Genomic DNA, 23,701 nt, shown 5'->3' with positions numbered 1-23,701 from the left:
ATCACTCTAAAAATCTGTAACACATATCCTTCGTTTTTTCGACCCAAGTGAATGTTGATATTTATACTTGGTCCTATTCAGTTATGGAGAAGACGGTTAAATAATTCCTACAACAAAATCCTATCTGGAAACTGGCTTGTTAGATTAGAATAAGTAATTTAAGTTTTTCGTATGAAATAAATAAAATATAAAAGTCATCACTTCTACTTATAGTACAACATGGCCACACATCATTGCTAAATCCATTATAGTGATCTGAGTGCTCAGATTCTAAAATACGTAAAAATCATATTAACAACCTAATGATAATCATAAAAGATGAAAAAAAAATGTTTTAATCCTTTTTTTAGATCAGGTTAGTTGGTTAGTAGGTAATAAATACTACAATGTTTATTTTAAGTTTAACTATACTATTATAATAACTGTATGCTACATATTCATACCGTCGTGTTAAGGTGAATTTTGATAAAATTGACGTATTGGACATTGATACCTATATTAGCTATTGATGTTATTGTTATATATGTTATTACAATAACAATATTGGTTACTAGATTGTTCTGTGCTATTTTTACGAATGAGTAATCTTAAACTCTTAAAGAGCTATCTTTTGAATTTTGTCTTGTTCTTCGAACTATAAATTTAATAATGTTTTCTGACATACTATAATTTTTTATTTTTATTCTTTAAAAAAGATAATGGGCCACACTGAACAGATTCGTGTGTAACATACTAAATTAATTTTTTATTTCGTGTTTGTATGCAACATATCAAATTAACTTTAATTAGACATTATCTATAAATATGAATTTACATGAACGAATGATGTATTTCCTCTTCTCAGTACTTACCTGCCCATATATTATATTATGATTGTTTACTCCTTCAATGACGAAAGAGGACAAGTAACCGCAATCATTAAACACTAATTTAACAGTCGATATCGTATAGTGATTGATGATTATACATAATATTCATTCCTATATGGCTATATAGAATAGTTATAATAACGGAAATATAATTTTTACAAAAATAGAAGAGACTTCGGCGTGAGCGTTCACTTTAATAGGTAGTGTGTCAGTACAGATTTACCGCTTAAATATAAAGCTTCAAAACACATGTATATCAACAAGCGTACGTTCTAAAATATCAAAAAAGCACAATATTAAAGTAGTGAGAGTGAGTGTATGTGTGCGAGAGAGAGAGAGAGAGAAGAGAGAGACACACACGCAGAGTGAGTATACAGAGTGAGTGACAGAGAGAGTGGCGTATCGTGTTATAATAATAATGTTATTATCTGTTGATATAAGAATAAGAGAGCCAAATGCATCATCTCATTTGTGATGGTATATATATATATAGGACGTGAAGAACCATTTCGCTGTCGTCCCCACCCTCCGTCGCAGCGAATATTACGATAGCGGTGCTTCTTTTACATATATTATACACTTACATTATATTAGGCACACGCGTCGCAAAATAAAACGATGTTAACATTTATCATTGCGAAATTGACGGTGGAATAAGCACACGCTTTAAACGGGACGTTACGACTGCAACGATGTATATATTTATTTATATTAATATAATATTGCTATTAAGTATTCGCTCTGTATATAATATAATATATATATATATATATATATTGTATATACGCTTGCACGTGATAGGTAGGGTGTTGGATGTACCCACATTCACGAGATTTTAAATTTTATCTACGGACGCGAATACATATTATTCGCGCGATGCGCCAAGTCCACGCAAATCCGCTGTAGCCGTACACGACGACGACGATTCGTATGAAATAATAATAATAAATCGCGTACGTTAAGACAATCCGTCTTCATCATCATTACAATCACTGTACCTACGGTTTGGTGTTATCGAACGACCGCCGTCGTGTTTTTATATAATATTATTATACAGTGAATAACAATAACTACGATGTACAAATATTGTTTCTGATATTTACTATACAATTTAATATTTTATACATTATCATTTATCATATTAATTTATTCACCTGTTATAATACTGCAACTGTTGTAGTTAAATCAATGAAATATTAGAACGGTGGTCGTGATGATAAACAAGTTTTATAACGTATTTATAACATTTTCATTTTTTGTAGTTTAACTACGTTGTAGTAATATTAAACTTTTGAAGTAAACCGCGATCGTCGTTAACGCGGTATAATATTATTAAAATAATATTATATTGTTATTTCACACGTACTCACTATATACGCTCAGTCGCTGAGGGATGTTGTTATTATACGCACTTATAAACGTGTAAATGGACAAGAGGTAAGCACTGAAAGTATATTATGTAAATCGTTATCATTCGTCGTTTTAATTTTTTTATTTATTCAAAACATAATTGCTGCAATAATAAGACGCCGATGCTCAACCACATATTATTATTATTTCTCATATTTTCATAATATACCTACATTTTTTTATTTATTTTTTTTGAAATGCATGTAACCTTCACATTGGAAAACCTCACGGACAATGTCCAACAATGGATCAGTGACCCACTAATCCACTATAAGGGATTTATTCGCACAGACTTTTTGTCTGAACTTACGCCGCGAGTTATGCACTACCTCAATATTTTTATTATACGAGAATATAATATTATGTTTTTCACATTTAAGTGTAAAGTCAAACAAAATGCATACCGTCTTTGCTTTAAAATTGGTTCATTTTGGTATTGTCGCTTTTTAAAATAAATGTAAGTTTTTACTTAATATTAATCAGTGTTATATTGTTATATTCTTGAGAAATTTCACTCGTATATTTTAATACTTTTTAAATTAATCGTTTTTTGTAATTACATCAATTTGATTGTTCACTTTGACATATCCGATTTGCTCGTATTTTTTATTACAATATTACAAATAATTTTGAATTTAATATATAATAAGAATATTTTGAAGAATAAAGAAAAATGTGGGAGTAAAGTTACCTAAATAAATTTGGGTAAAGTTTATAAAGAAATCTTGCTCCATATTTTTCTTCAGAAGTATGGAATATAATATAAAATATCAACAATACCCTAGTTAATATAGTTTGTAAAATAGTTAGTTGAAATATATTTTGGAAATTCATAATTTAATCTATGATTATTGATTTGGGTAATGTAACTATTGTAACTACCTACCTAGGTATAATTGTATAAAGCAATTCTATAATATACGCCTTTACGCTCTATTTGAGTTTGAAATTATACTAATCATAGAAATGTGAACAATTAATTCAAAAGTATTTACATATTTGTTAACTATAAACTTAAATTATATTTGTAGTATAAATAATAAATTATTTTAACCTTGTACATTTTCAGTATATGATTTAAACATCGAAACTAAACTTATTTTTATTATGAAGACCTCAATCAATTTAGAGCTCGTTTAAGTACATCAACGAGAGGGCCTTTTATACATTATCAAGAAGTATATAATATATAAATGTATTTATTCTAATTCAAGCATTGTATTTGACGTATAAAAGGTACACCCATCATTTTATCTGATTTTTTTTAGGTTCTATTTATAGTATATACTTTATGAATAAATTGTGGTATGAGTGTATTAATATATTTATATTTTAAAAACTTGAGAGGAAGATTTTTGGTTTACTATTATTAGTAAAAATGTAATTGCTTGGGTTTCGTACTTAATTATTTTTTCAAACACATTTTGTGAAAACACATTTTTGGGTTGAAAGTTCTCTAGAAGTTTCATAGCTAGCATTACTTTATTACTACTATTGATTTGAAATGAATCAAAGATTGTATGATTTCGGTTTTTCATATTTAAAAATACTAGGAAATAATAAATTAAAAAATAAATAAAACACTTTTTCTAAGAAGAAGTTTTTAGTTAAAATATTTTAAAATATCTATTTTAATAAACCATAAAATACATATAATGGCGAATACTTGTTAGGCCTATATGTGATAGAAGAAATTATAATGTTATGTATGATTTATACGGTATGGATTTATTTTAAGGTACCTACAGTGTTAATGTGTAAAATCTTATTGGAAAAGTATTGGGAAGGAACACCAGGGCCGGTGTTGAGGGGAGGTAAAACGGGGCATTTGTTCAGGGCCTTGCACTTAAAATTTACATTGAAAAATATTTTATATGAAAATCGTATAGGCTAAGGCTATAGGTGACTTATCAGCAGCGTACGCAGGATTTTAGTTCGGTTAGGGTTTTACATGAGTAAATAATTTAAATAATAATAAGCAATTTAAATAATTTGCTTAACAGTTTTTGTATAATTTAGTTATAACAAATTATAATTAATAATTAATTAACAATTTAATTTATATCTATTAAAAATTACCAACAATTGATCGACTCTGTGTATTGAAATGGTGGTAAATAAGATTTTTTTGTAAAATTAAAAAATTTCAGTGGGGGTTAGAAACCTAGAACCCTCCCACTGGGTACATCACTGGTGACTATGGTTATTGGTTAAATAAGTTTTCCCAGGGTCTAGCAAACAGTAGCGCCGGCCCTGAGGAACACAGTTATCATTCGAAGAGTAATGGATTGTATAAGACTGGGATTTTTCGAATGTTTGATATTTTATATCATCACTCCATATTTTGTAGAATATAATATTAATATTACTACCATAATTTGTTTTAGGTTAGGACAAAAATAGTGTGAACTTCGTGCAAAAATTCTTAGTTTTAATGTTATGTGGTAATAAAGAAGTGTTTCTAATTCTAAAATTAAGCAGGTAATTCTAATATAAAACACCTATGTAAAATATATTAGTCGTATAATTATTGTAGTCTTTGATACCATAAACTAGATAATAATGAAATAATATTTATATTGTTTCTGAAAACTGAATATGGTGAAACAACGGTTTTTAATTGATAATTCAAAACTTTTAAAAATTTAAATTTACTCTATAATGAAACCTATTCAACATACAAAACGAAAAAAAAAGTATTAGTAAATTGTTGTAAATACCTGGTGGTTATGGTTGGTACCTTTTCGTATAACAATAAATGCACAAAGTAAATATGATAATGGACAATTTAAAATTTAAATGAACCTTAACTTTAAAAAAATTATTTTGGTGATTCAAAGCAGTGATTCATAGTGTTTTTGTTTAAAGTATTCATAAATAAAATGCTAGTTTAGTGATTCAAATAGCAAACGTTACCACATTTTCTTAACATAGAAATTATTTAATAATGAAATTCATTGATTGAAACCAAAATCCGTCATCTGATTTAATAATATTACTTAAGAAAACATGTACTAATTTAATAGTAATTAACTATTGAACTAATATATATATATATATATATATATATATATATGAAAATTCTATCAATTAATTCCAATGAAAAAAAAAAATGTAACGCTGGCTAATAACTACGTAGTTGACGCCTTAAAATAATTAATAAAAAAACATATTGGTTTGACATTTCAGTGGTGTGTATGTTTTTGCAAGTTATGGTTTTCACTTTTTTCAGGTATAAAAAATTAAAAAGTGTAGTTTGCATACTGCATTTTTATCTTTAGGCATACATTAAAAAATAAGGTGTTCGTTTGAAGTGTATACATTTTAATTTTTCAGAAGTTTTTGATAAAATAAAATCAGAATGGTTTTTTGAATGTAATGGTTTATTATTGCTTTCAAATTTAAAACACTAAGTGCTTAGTGATACACCCAATTTCTGTGACGCTCATTAAATCGGTTAAAAGTTACTCATATGTGGTAGGTCATGTTAGATTATGTAAGAGATAGAGGAAGAAAAAGATTATAGCCAAATATCTTCGCTGGTTTTGAATTGTACTGTGAATAAATATATGCATATATATATTATTATTTTCAACACGTAGATGGTAATATAAAATAATACCTACTCATTAGTAATCATTATTATTTCATTATTATCATTGTTTCAAATTTTAATTTTTAATATTTAAACATACGAGTATGTACCTACCTACTTTAAAGTTCCAATTATTTTTATGTTGTCATAAAAATCATAACTAAACAAAAGATTAAAGAAGTTAAAATAAATGCACTAATCGTTTTGAAGAAAGCAACTTATAATGTAGGTAATAAGTTTATTATCTTGACAAATAAAATATCTCACAGAAATATATACAAAAACGTTACGAGTATTCAAATTTCAAAATTGGCTTGATATAATAACTATTAAAAGGAAGTTCTCTTTATATGTAGTGTCGCAGCATAATAAATTTAATATCCGTAGAAGTAAAGAACCAAAACTGTGGCCTCTATAGGTTATTAAAGTTGATTGACCTCATATAAAATTTAAAGATGTGAACATTATCTGTGGTTACTGGTTTCTAGTAATTTATTGTGTGTCGAGGTATAAACATTTTAAATAAATAATTCCATCAAATTTTATTTAGCACTAACAGTATCAAAATGTCATTAATATATGTATTAATATACATGCATATCGTATATGCATATGTTGCATTATCGTCACCATTTAAAGGTTAAATATTAATGAGATCTAAATAACAAAAATGATTTTCAAATTTTTATTTTATTTGATTAAAATAATAATATAATCATATGGTAAATAAATATATTACAATCGTAAATTATATGATTTAAAATTGTATGATAATTTTAGTAAGTACCGGACGCTGCCAAGTTGAAGTTGTTGTTTTCAACTGGCTGGCATTAAACTGTTCGATTAGTCAACGGCCATAATAATAACAAGAACAACATGATGCACAAAGACGACTCGAAAACCGTCGCGCACGAAGAGACTGCAGCCGAGACAAAGTGCGAGCCGCTATCGTCACCTGCAGCGCCGGACGAGAATCCCGAGGCGTGGGAAACCATGAGCATCGTCTCGAAATTCAAGTTCATCATTGATCACTGTACGATCGAGCCCATGTTCGGGTGTTACATCATGACCAGCGTTCTGACGGGGCTGTGCACGCAGAACTTAAACCTGCAGAAGGCGTGCCGAGTGAACCTGAAGTTGTCCAACAGCACTTGTTCGGCGCTGGACAATCGGAACTCGGACGACTTCGCCAAAGAGGAGGTCATGGTCCAGGAGCTGGTGACCGACATGATCATATGGAAAACGATCGTACAGAGCAGCATACCGATGGTGTTGATAATTTTCATCGGATCATGGAGCGACCGGAACCACAAGCGCAAGCCGTGCATGTTAATACCCATCGTGGGCGAGCTACTAACTAGCGTGGGGCTACTTGTCTGTACTTATTATTTTTACGAGCTTCCCGTGGAAGTGGTCGGATTGGTGGAATGCTTACCTCCAGCCATGACCGGCGGATGGATGACAATGGTCATGGCCATATTCAGCTATATAGGTGACGTATCTTCGGTAAGTTTAAAAATAAATAGCCGACAGTGTGACTAATATAGGTAGTCAATTAGATACGTTAATTATTTACCTAATTTAAATAGTATTGTCTACTTTCTGAATGAACCAGGTAATTCAATGTAAGTGTTCTTTTTTAAATTATTATACTACGCAGTTGGAATATCTTTGCATTGGAAAATATTTTCATTCAATGAAAGTAAATATAATTTAAACTTATATTATATAACAATAAAAGTTTTAGCATACGTCAATAATTATGTCGTAATCGTGAAAAAATTTGTATCTCACGCCGTAAAAAATCATAATAAATACGTTTTCGATTAGCCAAATTTGAGATTTCTCCCGACTACAGTATATTTTCAACTTTCATTGGGTTTTCAGGTAAAATACCGCACACTCAGAATTGGAATAGCGAACGTTTTCTACTCCGTAGCCGTTCCTATTGGTACCGCGTTGTCTGGTGTATTGTTTCGAGGACTAGGATTTTACGGCGTGTACACCATAGCCATAGTGATGTATGCATTTACGATTTCATACGGCTGGATATTTATCAAAGAACCAAAACCAGAGACTTATTTAAAAAGCAATGAACCAACCAAGTCGACATCTTGTTTTTATTTTATCGAGGATTTTTTCAGTCTGAGTAACATTAAGGAGGCCATTCGAGTGACGTTCAAGGAAGGACAACACAACAGAAAATTAAGAATTATTTCTTTGTTAGTTGTCGTCATTGTCGTGATGGGTCCTTTGTATGGTTCGTAAATTAAAATATTAATATTATCATTAATTTTATCAAAATTTTTTTAAATTTTTACAATATTACATAATATATTATATATTTAATTTAAATTAAACATATAATAAATATAATACCCATCTCCTATCAATGAAGTCTTTTGCGTACTAACTTTATTCTCGCAACACCTTGAACTTGATAAACTATTTATTAATTCCCCTTCAATTATAGATGTTTGAATACTTTAAATCTTCTTAAAAGATTCTCCCTTAGAGTACACTACCCGCAGGCCGCAACAAGCTCCTTTTCGTTATCCCCCTTTCACGCCATCTCGTACGGCCATAACCAACCTCTTCACCGCATGCTCTTAACATATATTTACTAATACCCGTATTTTAAGAGGACTTTGTACCTGTATGTGTTGTCTCCGTCTTAAATACGTATGGCATAGTATATTTTCGTTCATAGTTTCATTAGTGTAGCTGTTAGAGTGAATTTACTTATAAAACGTATACAGTTTCAAAATAATTATAACTTACTTAAAAATAATAATATCAATAAAAGCCTACATAGAGCTCGAGATAATAATCTCAACTTGTCATTTTATAATAGGAAAATTCACTCTAATATTAAAACTAACAACACACTATTGAAACTATTTGAAACTAGTGAACGAACATTTTCTATGTCGTACGTGTGTAGGTTGTAGACAACATACGAGTAATATGCTGGTGCAACGTCTTCTCAAAATGTACATTATATTTGTACTTTGAACTTTTGAATTAATAATTCTATTAACTTAATTTGTTTTCTACCTCTTTGTAATAGGCGTTTGGCGTTTATAATTTAAATAAAATAAAATAAATATTAGTCTCTTCTATTCTCTTAGACTTTTTTTCAATGAACTCATTAAATAAATACTCTCTATGCGTGTTATTTTAGCAAATGAACAAAGAATATATTGTTGAAAAAAGGGTACACGTATCGTATGCTATCTACCAACAAATTGTCAGTATCGTATGCTATCTACCGTTATCTACGTTATCTATCGAAATCCGTATTGAAAGTATCGATATTGTGTTTCTATATATTATATTATATATTTATAATTCTTTTAGGAATTTAAAAGTTTTGTATTTTAGTATTTTAGAATTTAGTATGTGTTCGTTGATCGCCAAGATCAAACGTCGTAGTTGTGTGTTTTTCATTAATTGTAAATTTATGGTTTTATAAAATAAGTAGGTACTTTAGGTGAATTACATAGAAATATTATTTTTAATGACGAGAAAATTGTATACAAATTTTAAAAGATCATGATTTATTACCTAATACAAAATTGTGTACAAAGTTAAATTCTATTGGAGAACAATTTAATGGTGAAATGAAAGAAACTTAAAAAAAAAAAAAACAGAAAACGTGATGTAAACAGAGATATTATTACGACAAAATATTTACGATATAAAAATGGGTTATCAAACATGGCAATCCATACGTAAAGAAAAACCATTTTTTACTTACACCAACAAAAATTGTTAAATTAATAGTGACTATAGTGGATTAAGCTTATGCGAAATATTAGAACTTGTTTGGTGCTGGGCGAATCAATTTAAAAATATACAAATAGAATAAAATTACTGGTAAAGGGCATCACTTTGTCTCAGATTGGTATAATTTGTGTCTAGACGTTGTTGTCGAACAGTTTAAACATCGAGGAAAAATGGCAGGTAAAAGATACATCGTACAGATTGACGATTCTCTTTTCCAAGGCAAATGAAAGTACAATAGAGGTAGATTACGGCTTGGTGATCATACCCCAATGGAGAAAACTTCATAATGAGGAACTCCGAAGACTCTTTCAGAGATCGAATATAGTGAGAGAGATTGCCAAACGAAAACTGCGTTTGGCAGGCCATGATTGGCGCAAACAGGGTACCTTAGTCAAACGGATGATCAAAGAAGACCATGTAGGAAAAAGATCGTTTGGTAGACCTAAGCTCAGATGGAAAGATGGTGTGAAAAGAGAAGTTGAAAGGATAGTGTCCGGTACCAATTGGAGAGAAGTAGCGGAGGACAGGGATGGTGGCAAAGTTTATCGTTGTCAGTATGGTCTTAAAGGTTAACACTAAAAAAGGAGAAGAAGAAGATCATAGGCCTAATTATAATGCAAATTCCTATTCTAATTCAAGTTCTTGTTTTGATTTTAAACACGAATCTGACGAAGAAAATTAAAATATTGAAAACCAAAACAGAAATGGCGTTCAAGGACCTTGGGTGTTTGGTATGTTGTTTGCGTCAAGATAATATTTTGGAGCGCTGTTGTTTTATAGTTGATAAATGAGGTGGTGAAACACTATTTTCCATAATTTTCCAAGAAGTAAAACCGGAAACCACAATTTATCCAGATGAATGGATAGCTTACAGCATTCTTAAAGAACATGGTTTTCTTCACCAAACAGTTAACCACAGCAAAAACTTTATATATCCACGTTCAGATGTTCAAACACAGACTATTGAATGCTTATGAAACCACATGCAAGTTAAGTATCGAATCAGAGCTCGTGGAACTACCAATGTTCTAGAAAGACAATTACAAGAAAAATGGCGGAGAAAAGTCAATAAAAAAATGTACCCGAATGTTTTTTACAAGGCATAAAAAACATTTTTGTAAAAATATGAACAACTATGAACCAACAGGTATTGTGCAGGTTAGTAACTTAAGTTTGTAGATTTTTATATATAATTGTTTTGGTAGATAGTATACGACACGAACGCGTAGATTTTTGTAAATATGATTTTATTGGTAGATAGCTGCATACAACACGTGTGCCTATCATGTACCTATCATACTATCTAATATCTATATAATTTATTTATTTTAACGGGTTCGTGTTTGTTACGTTTATGCTTTGATGTGTCATAAGGAATTTGTCTATCTAACTTCATTTTGTAAAACAATACTTATTACACAATTTCACAAAACTCATCATTGTAGCTATTAGTTATTAATTATTATTTTACCATTTCATATTCATAATATTGTTCAGATATTTGATTATTTCATAATCAAATTGCATATAATCACGAGATGTTGTGATTTTTATACAGTATGTACCTACTATTTACACCTATAGCTCAATTTAATAATTTTTTTGATTTTTAGGGGAAATGTCAATGATGTACATGTTTACACGACTAAAATTCAATTGGAATGAAATCGACTTCAGTTTGTTTTCCACGTACGCTATGGTTACCAATCTTATAGGTTTGCACTGTTATAAAAAAATACTAGTTTTGTAATTTATTAAAGTATCAGATAATCAAAACTTTTAAAAAGTAATTTAAATAGTTAGGTACTATTTATTTTATAAAATAATATCAATATTATGTTAATAATTAAGTACAATGGGGTTAAAGATACGGATTTTTTTTATTCGTTTATTAATTTTAAATATAAATAAAGATTTTTATGAGAATTTTAACAGCTAAGTTGTAATTATTTACAAAATCGAAGATATTTAAAATTTTTAATTTTTAAATAGCTATTAAGGTGAACACATATTATTTTAAAAAGTTGTATTCTTTAAATAATTATGTATGCCTTGAATCATATAACTAATGTTGGATACATTTTAAAATCATGACTTGCTCAAAATGAATACCATTTATACTATTAGTTTTTTCTTTTTAGTTTAAAGCTAAACTATCAACACTAAATATTCTCTCTCCATAGATGCATTATTAGGTTTAACTGTATAAGATAAAATGTACCCAAGTACAGTGAAATACTTCTAAATGTTTCTAGTATTCGAATACCAATACTCAAAATAAACCTACGTAGTATTACTGAGATATTTAATAACACTATAGGTTTGTCATAATTTACTAACTAATTGCTTTTGTGATAATAATTGTATAATTTAAACTATATCTTTATTTTTATCATTTAGGTACGATGTTTTCAGTTGGTGTGTTCAGTCACAAGTTAGGAATCGACGATGCCTTAATTGGAGTAATGTCGTGTATGAGCAAAATATTAGCAGGATTTGTTTATGCGTTTGCCCCTACAGCTTTCATTTTTTACTTAGGTGAGTTAAATTATAATACCTACTTAAAATTCAGTATCTAAATTTGACGTGTTTATTATATTTTTTTCTGAAATTATAGAATATTGTCTATGAATAATGTACAATACTATAGAATGATAAATTTTAATTGATAAAATTCACTTTAATCTAATAATATGTAATATTTAAAAAGTTTTTTTCATTTATATAAATGTTAAAATTAAATAGTTATGAGTCACAAAAGAACAAAGGTATTTTATTTGTAATTTAATTATTTGTTCTAATCGTAAAAGTTGTAAAAATGCAATAAGATAAAACACTACCTATCATGCTAATGTATTTTTACAGCACCACTTGTGGAAATCATAAACGGTACATCATTTATTGCTATGAGGTCAATTATTTCCAAACTCGTACCATCAGATGAATTAGGTATGGATTGTTTAAAATCACAAATTATCATGTTAATTGTGCTGAAAATATTTCAGGCAAAGTGAATTCAATATTTGGCGTTTGTGAAGCTTTGGTACCATTGATTTATGGACCGATGTACAGTTATGTGTATAAGCACACATTAAAGACATTTCCTGGAGCGTTTTTTCTATTTGGTGGCTTTTTAACAGCTCCAGCAGCGATTATATTCCTGTAAGTTTATAGTGAACCATAGATTATATTATCATGCATAATGTGATAAATTAAAAATATTGTAATATAAATTAATCTATTCGCCTGTTGTATTAAATTTTAATAGATGGATGTACAACGAACATCTCAAGGAACGGAGAGTAAAAGAGTCAACAGTCAAAAGCGGAGAAGAAAATTCGGAAGAAACACAAAAAGAGAATAGTATGGACATAAGATTATCCTCACAAAACAATGATTAGATATTCTCGTTAGCAGACATATTATGCAACCTCTTAGGATTTCGAGGCTATTTTGAAGTTGAATATTGGACAATAAAGTACCTATTTTATATATATTACATGGATTGAGCGATGCAAATAAACAAAATGTTCAATATTATTATTTTTCGATAAGGTTTTTTTTATATTATCCTATTTATAGAATTTTTTTTAAAGACATAAATGTTTTGCATCAATTTTATTTAAGTTAAAGCGTTTGTAAAAACTAATTTCTGAACAGTGTAAGAAAAATTAATTTACATTATGATACATTCGTATACCATAAAAAATGTTCAAATTTGATTTCCTACCAATTATAAAATCAACGAAAATGATATATAAACATTATATAGATATAGCAGTTAGTGATCAAGAATTTATACCTGAAGTATTCAAACTGTGCGTCGTGAGAGTTTGCAAAGCGAGCAGCATGAAAGCACCGGAAACTAATATCATGGTCTTGTATAATTATTATAAATATTATTTGCAATCATTATGGAAATGAAAATTACACACCTTACGACGTGACTAATTGAAGTTTTATTTCCAATACTAAAGTCACAGTTATTATCACCCATATAAAATATTGGCCATATTGTATCCATGTATTGTTTCAATTTCTTCATAATAATTTGGGAGCCGTCCAAATAATATGAACATCTAAAGGAGCCGCGGGTCGAAAAAGTTTGAGTACCTCTAATTTAAACGAAACGTAGATTTTGATTTGTGGTTCAATAACCTATATTGATGAGCAGGTGGATTATCATGGAATGAAGAGTGAATAAAAAAAAAAAATTAAAGGAACTCAAATTATTTAGCACTTTTTAATCTTTTGTAAATATCTTATACAATTGTTGAAAAAAATTCCCTGGCCTTAAATTCTAGTTCTAATTCTTAATTATAATAATAATTTTTTTTATAAATTTATTGATTAATTGACATTCGTGAGATTCAAGCTTTAAGTACTTAATAAGTCTATATTAGATGATACTCATGCATTCATGACGACAAATATATAATCTATAGGGATTTTTATCATTTAAGTTATGCAGTTGAATATTAAAAATTTAATATTCATTAAGCAAATAGTATTCTGTTACACCTAAGTTATCTTTATCTGTAAAATTGGACTATTATTTATATGAATTTTGAAATTGGGAATAGTGGAACGATAGTAATCAAACTTTTCACATATATCATATTCAATTTATTTCACTATGTTGGGGTTTTTTCATTGTTGAACGTTGAACGACATAGTTCTAAGTTAAATATCTATTATTTAATATCTATCACACAGATATTTAAGACTTATTGGCACTTTCGTTCGATACGACTTTTTTTTTCTTATTCCATTTTGGTGCATATCTTACACTGCGTTACATGGTAACGGTAAACAATTTTTTTGTCTTGTTAGAATTAATATTGAATACAATTTAAATATTAATAACTTAATAGTTAAATATTTACTTTATATATTATATGTATAATTAGATATTGTAAGCATTGATGACAACTATGTATTCCAAGTATATTACTTATGGATCATATATTGAATCCAAACTATTTTGAATGTAATTTCAATAATGAGACATAATATAAGAATATAACAGATATTAATGTGCCCTCAAACTGCTAATAAGATTCATTAACACTTAAGTTCAAATTAACTACAGGAAAATATAAAAAGTTATTTTGTGAGAGTCATGTAGGTATGCCTATATACCTACATGATTATATTATACACAATTTTTCGGTGCACATTGAATATTATGTTTTATTTATATTTTTCACCTCAATAGTCAATAAATTAGTCTCAATAAAAAGAAATTTAGTAATACTTTTAAACCTAGAAAATTCTAAAGAGGTCTTTACTATTTTACTGCGGTGCAATATAAGATTACACGTTTATCATGGTTGGGGTACGGACGTACGGTAAATAAGTCGAATATTTAATTCAGTAATAACGAACTGCGGGGTTGGAAATTGTAAAGGTAATGACTTTATACAATGTTTTTAAGGTTTCTTTGAACTGTTATACAAAAATCGGATCAAGTGAATACTATTTAGGTAGATATCGTTAATAATATGAATAATAAATTAATATTAATCAATTATTTTTTTTGATAACCAATAATAAGACCTAGATATAAAATGACATTTTAGATATATTTTAAAAAAAATGTATAAGTGCAGTATTTATGTACAACAGCAGGTGCCGATGTTTCTATTTTTATTGCTTTATTCATTTTACAGCTTATATTTACACAATAAATAATACATTACACTAGTATTATAATGGGTACATTATATTAACAAACACAGTGGATAGGGCGTATATTGATGTTTATCGTATGACGTATATGTATCTCTATTACTTCCTGGATTTACAAATTGGGACAGAATTGAAGAAGACAAAATATGTGAATTGTTTTTTCAAAAATAATAATCAATTTAAATATCAATATGAATTTTGATATTTTACTATGAGTATGATATATATATATAATAGGTATATATATATAATATATACCAGACGCGCTGTCAAACACGATGTGGTTACTGCGCTAAAAATAATAGTATTTGAAATGATAATAGAGCCTGTACATTTGGTAATTATATAAATAATAATATGTTTTGGTCTTTATTAAATTAATATGTAGTGTTTATATGTTTTGTGACACTATTTCATTAGAAAATGACACATAAATATATAAACAAAATCCTATCATTAACCCATCAATTTTATTCATTTCGACGGAATCGAGTACGATATTACATGGGGGTTAGGTGGCTACTAGTTGTGTCCCGCGGTAAAAATTTCTTCCGAATTGCGGCCCGAGTTTTTTGGGGATGCATACGAATCGCGGCCCGAGTTTTTTTGAGTTACATATGAATTGCATCCCGCAATTTAAAATTAAATTAATTAAATGTATGTAATTATATTTTATTATGTTATAATATGCATGCATTTATGCATTGATTTTCATTCAAATATGCAAACAAAAATGCATGTTAATTAAATAAATTAGTTTAAAAATGAAAAATATATATAATTCATTAAATGAGTAATATGGACAAAAAAAAATTTATTAAATATCTATTTGAAATAATTGATGTATACCTAATGTACTTATTTAGCTATGTATTTTGTATAAAGTAGGATGTTGCATTTTGAACCTTCACTTATCTAAATAAAAAGTCATGAACAAAAATAAATTTAGTATATTTTTATAATATTTCAAAGTTACCTGAAGAGTTACAGTTGACTACTAAAGACTTGGATAAATTTTCAGTAAGCCAACGGTTTTCAGTAAATATATTCTTAAATCGAGAAAAACTTCGTTCTACATCCGTTGAAGATATCAGGACGTACTTATAAAGTATACCAAGTCACTGCATGAAAGGTCTTTCGGTTAAAATTAAATTATCTAGAATTAAAAAAACCCCGGGCCACAACTCGTCTGTACCCAAAATAAACTCGGGCCTCAATTCGGATTAGACCTTTTTTCGTAGATATTTTCGGGACGCAAATAGTATGTAGCCGAGGGGTTGTAGCAGGTATATAGTTGAGTTGATATTATAGTGGTAGTTTGTAATTTGCACCAAATTAAGGATAATATGTAATTTGCACCAAAATAAGAGTATGTAATTTGCATCATCTTCAGATAGTCGAAAATAGAATTTGTAATTTGCATCAAAATGATTATTTGTTTGTTCGATTTTGAAATATTTGATTATTCCTCGATATCTCCGTTTACGTCAAAACTAGAGAGACACGAACGACAATAATAATTTTTTTATATTCATAATAATAGGAGTTTAATTTCACATTTATTTTTTTATATTCATAATTATACGATTTTAATAAACGCACAACAATATGACGTGTATAAACTTAGCTATTTTATAAATAAAAACTAAGCTAAATTTATATAAAGATATAACAACTTTGTAAGTTGGCACTATCGAAAAAATAATCGGTATTAATTTTTGTGCAAATTACAAACGCCTTTAAAAAAATGGCGAAAATGACACATATTGAGTATATTTTGGGTCAATTTTGGTGCAAATTGACTACAGCCATTATAGTTAAATGCTGCTTCATAAAAAACGTGGGAATTATGCGAAACAAATAAATACATAAGTTATTTAAGTTATTGTGTTAAAATTAAAATAACTTTTTGGAACTTTTAAACTTTTAAAAAAAACTTTCAGATATTAAAGAAGTTAATGTTGTGTAGTTATGAATTAGAATTATTGTGATTATAGTATTGTGAGCACACTACAATACTAAGCGTGGTGCGTGCGATGCGAATTTTGGAAAGTTGGGCCATCTAACTTAAAATTAAGAATATTATCTGTGTTTGTATGCTGGATTTTTTACGATTTTAAATTTTAAACTTAGTTAAAATATAATTTAAAATTTAAAGCGATATAATTATATAAGCATTAAAATATAAAAAACACTTGTCAACTTTAAGTTTGACAATGGTAAATTCGATGTAATACTTAAACTAAAAACACAAGGTTCGTTCTTCTGAACGCAAATTCACTAGATTAAGCTTGGGTCGGAGAAATAAAAAAAAGTGTACTGACATTTTTAAGATGCAATTTATTTTTCAGCTTTAAAATTATTGATTTCCAAAATAACTAGTATACAGCATTGTACTGATATATATACTTCTTATATTATATCAAACTAGTTTACTATACATACTATTCTACTATATCTACTATATGTATTCTACTTTGATATTTTATATTATTCTCTGAGCTATAATGTCGTAGGTATTTGACCAGCAGTTAAGACTTAATTCTTTTTATATTTAAGGTCTATGCATAACTTGCAATTCGTTTTACGGAAAAAAAGTAAATAAACTTACTATGTATTTAATTGATTAGGTATTTTTTACGTTTGAAAAAAAAAATGTTTGACTTTTTATTATACATAACCAACTCCACCTCTACGGCTTTTTCCGGCATAAGATAATTTAATAATATTCGTATTAATTATAATAAATTTAAAATGTACTACTATTACTCTGATATATAGTTATGTTAAATACAAATTATCTAAATAATAAATGCTGATAAAGCGTTTTGTACGTTTTTACTGGCATACGTAAACTGCGCCCAAATGACCTTTTTTTTTTTGTACTTTTTTACTCTTGATAAAAACTCGGGCGCAGTTTACAATCGCCGGTTTTTACCTTTAACCTATAGATAATAAAATAGGCACGAAGTAAAAACTTATAAATGAGAACATAGTTGGTATCTATATAGTTGTAATTTATTTCAGTTAATGAGAAACACTATGAGAATTAATTTGAAAAAAAATAACGTAGAGTGCTATTTGAAATTTTTTTCGCTGTTAAACTCAAAAACATGTGACTTCATATTGTACCTATAACATTGCAAAAAATCAAATTACGAAAAAAAAACTTCTATCCAGAATTTGAGCGGGTTCGTTTTATTTTTGGTCGGGGTATGGTAATGAAAATTTATTATTTTTTGAACGACAAAAACGCTAAATATTATAATGTTATAACAATTATTTTTAAATTAAAATTTGGTTAAAATTTGGTTGTCATGACTCATGGCTACTGTAACGGTCAGAAAAAAATGTGTATATTATATTTTTTTTTTTAAAACCAAAACCTATACAAAATCTTCGATCTACATACATAACTAGTTTAGTCTTTAGTAACTCAACTAAAAATATCCATATTTATCAAATTTTGATGATTTTTAGAGGTAGTTAAAACTGATAAAACAAATACTAAACTCCATTAGAATTGTCTACAGCAAAATCAATAAGTAGGTATGTACGCAGAATAAAATTGTGTATTTTGAATTAGATTTAATTGGTGATATACTTAAAAAAACAATTCTTAATGGGTTTTAATATTTTTTTAAATTGGTCCCTACATAATATAATTAAAACTTTATGTCTTAACGAAAAATGTGTTTTTTTTAAAATTATTATCTATTAAATAACCCGTGGTTTATTAAATGTATAACATTTCTAATAATTAAATAAATTATTAAAACATAAGAAAGGCAATGATGGTGATAACATATTAACATTTATAATGTATATTGGTACCTATATATTTTATAAGCCAGCTATATATAGCGTATACACAAGCTATATAGTACCTATACCTATTTAACTTATAGCTCTGTTGGTATAGGTATGCTATATATATCAGTTCAATACCATGCTCAGTATGTATCATCTATTATTATTAATGTATTTTATTGTAATATTTTATGTTAATATTATATAAAAAGAGAGCGTTTGTTTGAATGTTCGCAAAAATTTCAAAAAGTAGTCAACGGATTTTAGTGCATTTTCCATTAATAAATAGGTATAGATTCAGAGAAGGTTTTTTTTTTTTTTTTTATTGGTCTTGAAATTTACAAAGAATTTCCGCATCGACAACTATTATGGTCCATTAGCGTTGGATTAATTAATATAATTAGAAAGAAAGAGAAAAAAAAATTTGTTAATTTTTAATATACAAAATAAATATGGAAATTTTTGGAAATTTTGTGTCTTATAATTATGTACATGTCAAAATTGTTGTTAACTTATATAATAACTTTAATATTTGTGATTGTTTGAAGAAATATATTGGTTTTGTTTCGTTTTCACGATTTGGACCTAGACTTTCTCCAATGTCGTGGTTTATGTTTAATTCTTCCCTGGAGAGAAGGTTTTAGTGTATAATTCGTTAATAAAAATTAACTATGTAAATAAATTTTTTACCCTATATCCGTCATTTGCGTCGTATTATAATAACTTATAATATACTGGCACTCGCCATGTTTGTAGCAAATATGTCTATAGTTAATGATTGCTTTGATTTTGGGCTATGAAGATGAAGAAGAAGAAGAAAAAGAAGAAAGTGTACAAAATTGAAAGGGAAATTTTTGTATTTCGCGCCGTCGTCGAACATGCTACTGCGGTGACGGTTACGTTTCATTACGTAGCACCTAATACCGTATCATTATCGTTGTCTTTATTGACAATATTCTCCGTTATATTAATATTATATTATTCATTGTAATTATATTACAACTTTATAACTTAAAGTTGAAGCACCAATATAATATTATTACGTAATTTAAATCCCCTAAAATTATGCAACGGTACGAAACTGCAAATAAAAGTTGTGTGTGATAATATTATCGAAGCTAGGTACTATTCTTACTGGACTAACAGTGGGATACATTGTCTTAATAGTTAATAACCCGTATACCTATGATTCTTACTGATTTACCTTTCCAGTTTAAGAGATTTCAATTCTCCATTAAGTTTCGTTTGCTATTACAATTATTAAATTATTAAGGCTCAAGGCCATACATTTCAATATGTTGGCATTTATTTGCGCTCTAACTGTTTCTCACATGTACACTGTACAGTTATACTCGTATGTGGGATTATCAAGAACAAGTTAACCGGAAAATCAGTTTATTATATTACCACATGGCTTGAAAACAAGAAATGTTATTCACCTTGAAGTTCTTTAAAATAAATATTTCAAAAAATATCGTATTACAGGTATCAATGACACCTGCAGATTTATTTATTTTTGCACGCCCGGGACAGCTTAATACATAAAAGATTGATAAATTGTAGGTGGGTGATATACAAAGTTCAACGGGTCAAATATACGATATACCTATGAAGAATATAACAATAGCAAAGCGTTGCCAGTTCAGCTAGTAATATATAAATATATCTCATTGCTAACCCTTCTTTCCATTGTTGCAACTATTCCACTTAAACAATAATTAACTCCATTCAAATATAATAAAAATAACTATTCAGATTAAATCTAGTTAAATTCTACAAGATGATATAATTCATTTTTGTAATTTAATTATTATTCTTATAATTATTTGGACATTTTTTTTAAAATCTGCATGGTAGTAGGTTTGAATAAAAAAAAACTGTTCTAAATACAGCTTTTTTAAAAATTGACGTTTTTATACATTCTTATGAGAATTTTGTAAGACGAACTTTTCAAGCTGATAATGAGTTTTGTAAAGGTTCATTAATCGAGAAAATACATACAATTTAACGGTTCTATATTAATATTTTTTAGTAAATTAATCCTAGTATTAGTTAGATCCTTTTAAAACTAAATGCACAATTTAGAAAGAGATGGTTCAATTTAATAATAGCATAAAATTATTTTGAATGAAAATGTACTACAATGTATAACGGAAATTTCGTCTTCCAATGATACTACCTAAATTATTGAAGTATGAACTATTTTTATATGAATCGATAAAGATTTTATCATACATAAACATATCTATTAAAATTAATTTTGAAATATATTCGTTTTAAGCAACATTTCAGAAATAGGTTTAGCTTATTCATTCATATACGCTGTTTTTACATATTATATTATTATTTACTATTAGGTATATACTATATATATATATTATTGAATCGTCGTCAATACTCAATGTCACAATGTAATTATTGTAGTTTTACTGTTTAATAAAGACATTTAAGTTCGGTAAAATAATTAGCAAAATTAATTTTAGTAAAATAAACAATGTAACATTGAAGTATTGAAGTATTGAACATAACATAATTTGTATCTAAATATTGGTTTCACTAATCATTAATTAAACAAATAAATAAAAAAAAGGTCCTACTGAACAGGATTTTCTCATAAGTAGAACAAAAAAATTCAACTTATTATATACTTTTGTTTTTGTTTTTATAGAACTTAATGGATATTTAAATTATAAATTGCAATAAATTCTTTTAAAACTTAAAATAAATAAATATATTATACCTAGGTTGAATATTAATATTAGTCTCTCAATCTTTATAATTAGTAATAAAACCCTTTTGTTCTTACCAATGATGACTTTGATGAGTATATGGATATATAGATAAGGTACCAAAGATTATTATAAATCTTTTAAGTAGACTGATAGTTTCAAATCTATAAAATTAGAAATTACTTTCGAATAATATGGAATTATTTTTATGCATATTTATTACTAACTTATATGCGCGTTTTAAACAATTCATATTTTTTATACGCAACTAAAATGTTTATATAACATGATATTCTTATATTTGTAAAAAAAAGTTGACAAAATGAATATATAATATATATATGTGAGTGTGTGTGTGTATACACTATACATACGTAACGTATATACGTAATAGCTACCTACCATTAGATGAATCAATAAAACTTAGCTTATTACAAAAATACAAAACCTTGAAAATGGAATCTATATAATATATGTTGTGCCTATAATTAAATAAAATCTCATAGAATGCTCATCATGTAATCTATATAATATTATAATATATACAATCATTAATAATTATTAATTAATTATTAACAATATTAAATTGTTGTCTTGTAAATTTGATTTATGATAAAAATAAAATATTATTTTTGATTTATAGCTATTATAAAATTAATAAATAAGATTTTATCTTAAAATAATAATAATTTATTATATTGTGTATTTGATAAAAAAAAACAAAATACACACACATTATACAATTTATATATTAGTTCAGGATATGTAACTTATATGGTATTTTATTATGGTTATTCACATTTCACAGTAGTGTAAGTTTTTAAAAGCCTGCAAATAATAAAGGCAAAGTTTTTTTACAATTTACTTTTATTTTTAAAATACATTGTACCCTTGCCACAGTAATATTGTGATGAGTTAGAAATGACAGCTTTTCAGTGTAATAATTAAGTGTTATTATTGGTGTGATAATAATTTTTTGCTAATTAACTAATTGAATCTTACTATAGTTTGAGTATAATAAAAAATTAATAAAAATAAAAATAATATCGATCGCAAAGGTGGATATAATTCGTCTGTCAATACTGTTCAGCTCTCCGATGCGCATACACAATTCACCCATATTAGTTCTGGCACGATATACCATATACCTATATAATATATATGTATACCTATTCAATAGTGGTTACTATAATATATTAAACGCAACGCATATTTTAATGCCTATATAATATTATACATTATGCAGCGTTGGTTCTAACTCAGCCTTCGGTTCGTACAAAACACAAAATTGTGTAAGTAATTCAAACATAATTTCCTAATTTCTGTTCAGGTCACGTCGTCGTATTCCTTCCAAACATCACTATAACGCACTTCCCCAATACCATATATTATATACACATCACATCGCGTCCTATGCGCGCGTGATACCTGTATAATATAATAATACTAATAATAATGATGATAATAATGATAATAATATTTGTTGGAGCATTAATTTTATTTCACACTTCCCCGATGCTATACTTCTTCTGCTCATATGCATACTTATATATATCAATGTATCGTCGTATCGTCCCTATCTACCGCCACCGCACTGTTGTTATGGAGGTGAGCTCCCACAAAAACTATACCTGCTGCGACTATATACTACAGACAATGGTTATTTTTTTATTTACTTTTTTGAAGTGTAAATTATAATGGAATACGTAGCACTTTTGGTGGGGTCGACGTGTGCAATGCATCGTCGTCGATATTAATGTTTGTCGTCGTCGTCGTCGTCGTCGTCGTTGGTGAAATTAATGATCAGC

The 23,701-nt window shown here is 27.7% G+C and overlaps 1 protein-coding gene across 4 annotated transcripts; it reads left to right on the top strand.

Moving 5' to 3' along the window:
* The first annotated feature begins 1,732 nt into the window (after nucleotides 1-1,732).
* On the top strand, nucleotides 1,733-13,206 carry LOC107167202 (putative peptidoglycan muropeptide transporter SLC46). Of its 4 annotated transcripts, XM_015516153.2 has the most exons (10): nucleotides 1,733-2,306; nucleotides 3,349-3,515; nucleotides 4,667-4,760; nucleotides 6,655-7,380; nucleotides 7,762-8,134; nucleotides 11,277-11,378; nucleotides 12,064-12,201; nucleotides 12,529-12,612; nucleotides 12,669-12,825; nucleotides 12,932-13,206. In XM_015516153.2, the coding sequence occupies exons 4-10, from the start codon at nucleotides 6,751-6,753 to the stop codon at nucleotides 13,062-13,064; spliced, it is 1,617 nt and encodes a 538-aa protein (XP_015371639.2). In that variant the 5' UTR covers nucleotides 1,733-2,306; nucleotides 3,349-3,515; nucleotides 4,667-4,760; nucleotides 6,655-6,750; the 3' UTR covers nucleotides 13,065-13,206. The 4 variants fall into 4 exon arrangements, with proteins under 4 accessions (XP_015371639.2, XP_015371659.2, XP_015371630.2 ...); XM_015516173.2 differs by lacking the exon at nucleotides 3,349-3,515; XM_015516144.2 differs by lacking the exon at nucleotides 4,667-4,760.
* The last annotated feature ends 10,495 nt before the right edge of the window (nucleotides 13,207-23,701 follow it).

The sequence above is a fragment of the Diuraphis noxia genome, unplaced genomic scaffold (assembly GCF_037042655.1).
Source record: "Diuraphis noxia isolate RWA-SAM2 unplaced genomic scaffold, SU_Dnox_SAM2 contig0002, whole genome shotgun sequence".
Lineage (NCBI taxonomy): Eukaryota > Metazoa > Arthropoda > Insecta > Hemiptera > Aphididae > Diuraphis > Diuraphis noxia.
Note: the sequence above shows the minus strand (reverse complement) of the source record. Positions and strands in the feature narration are given on the sequence as shown.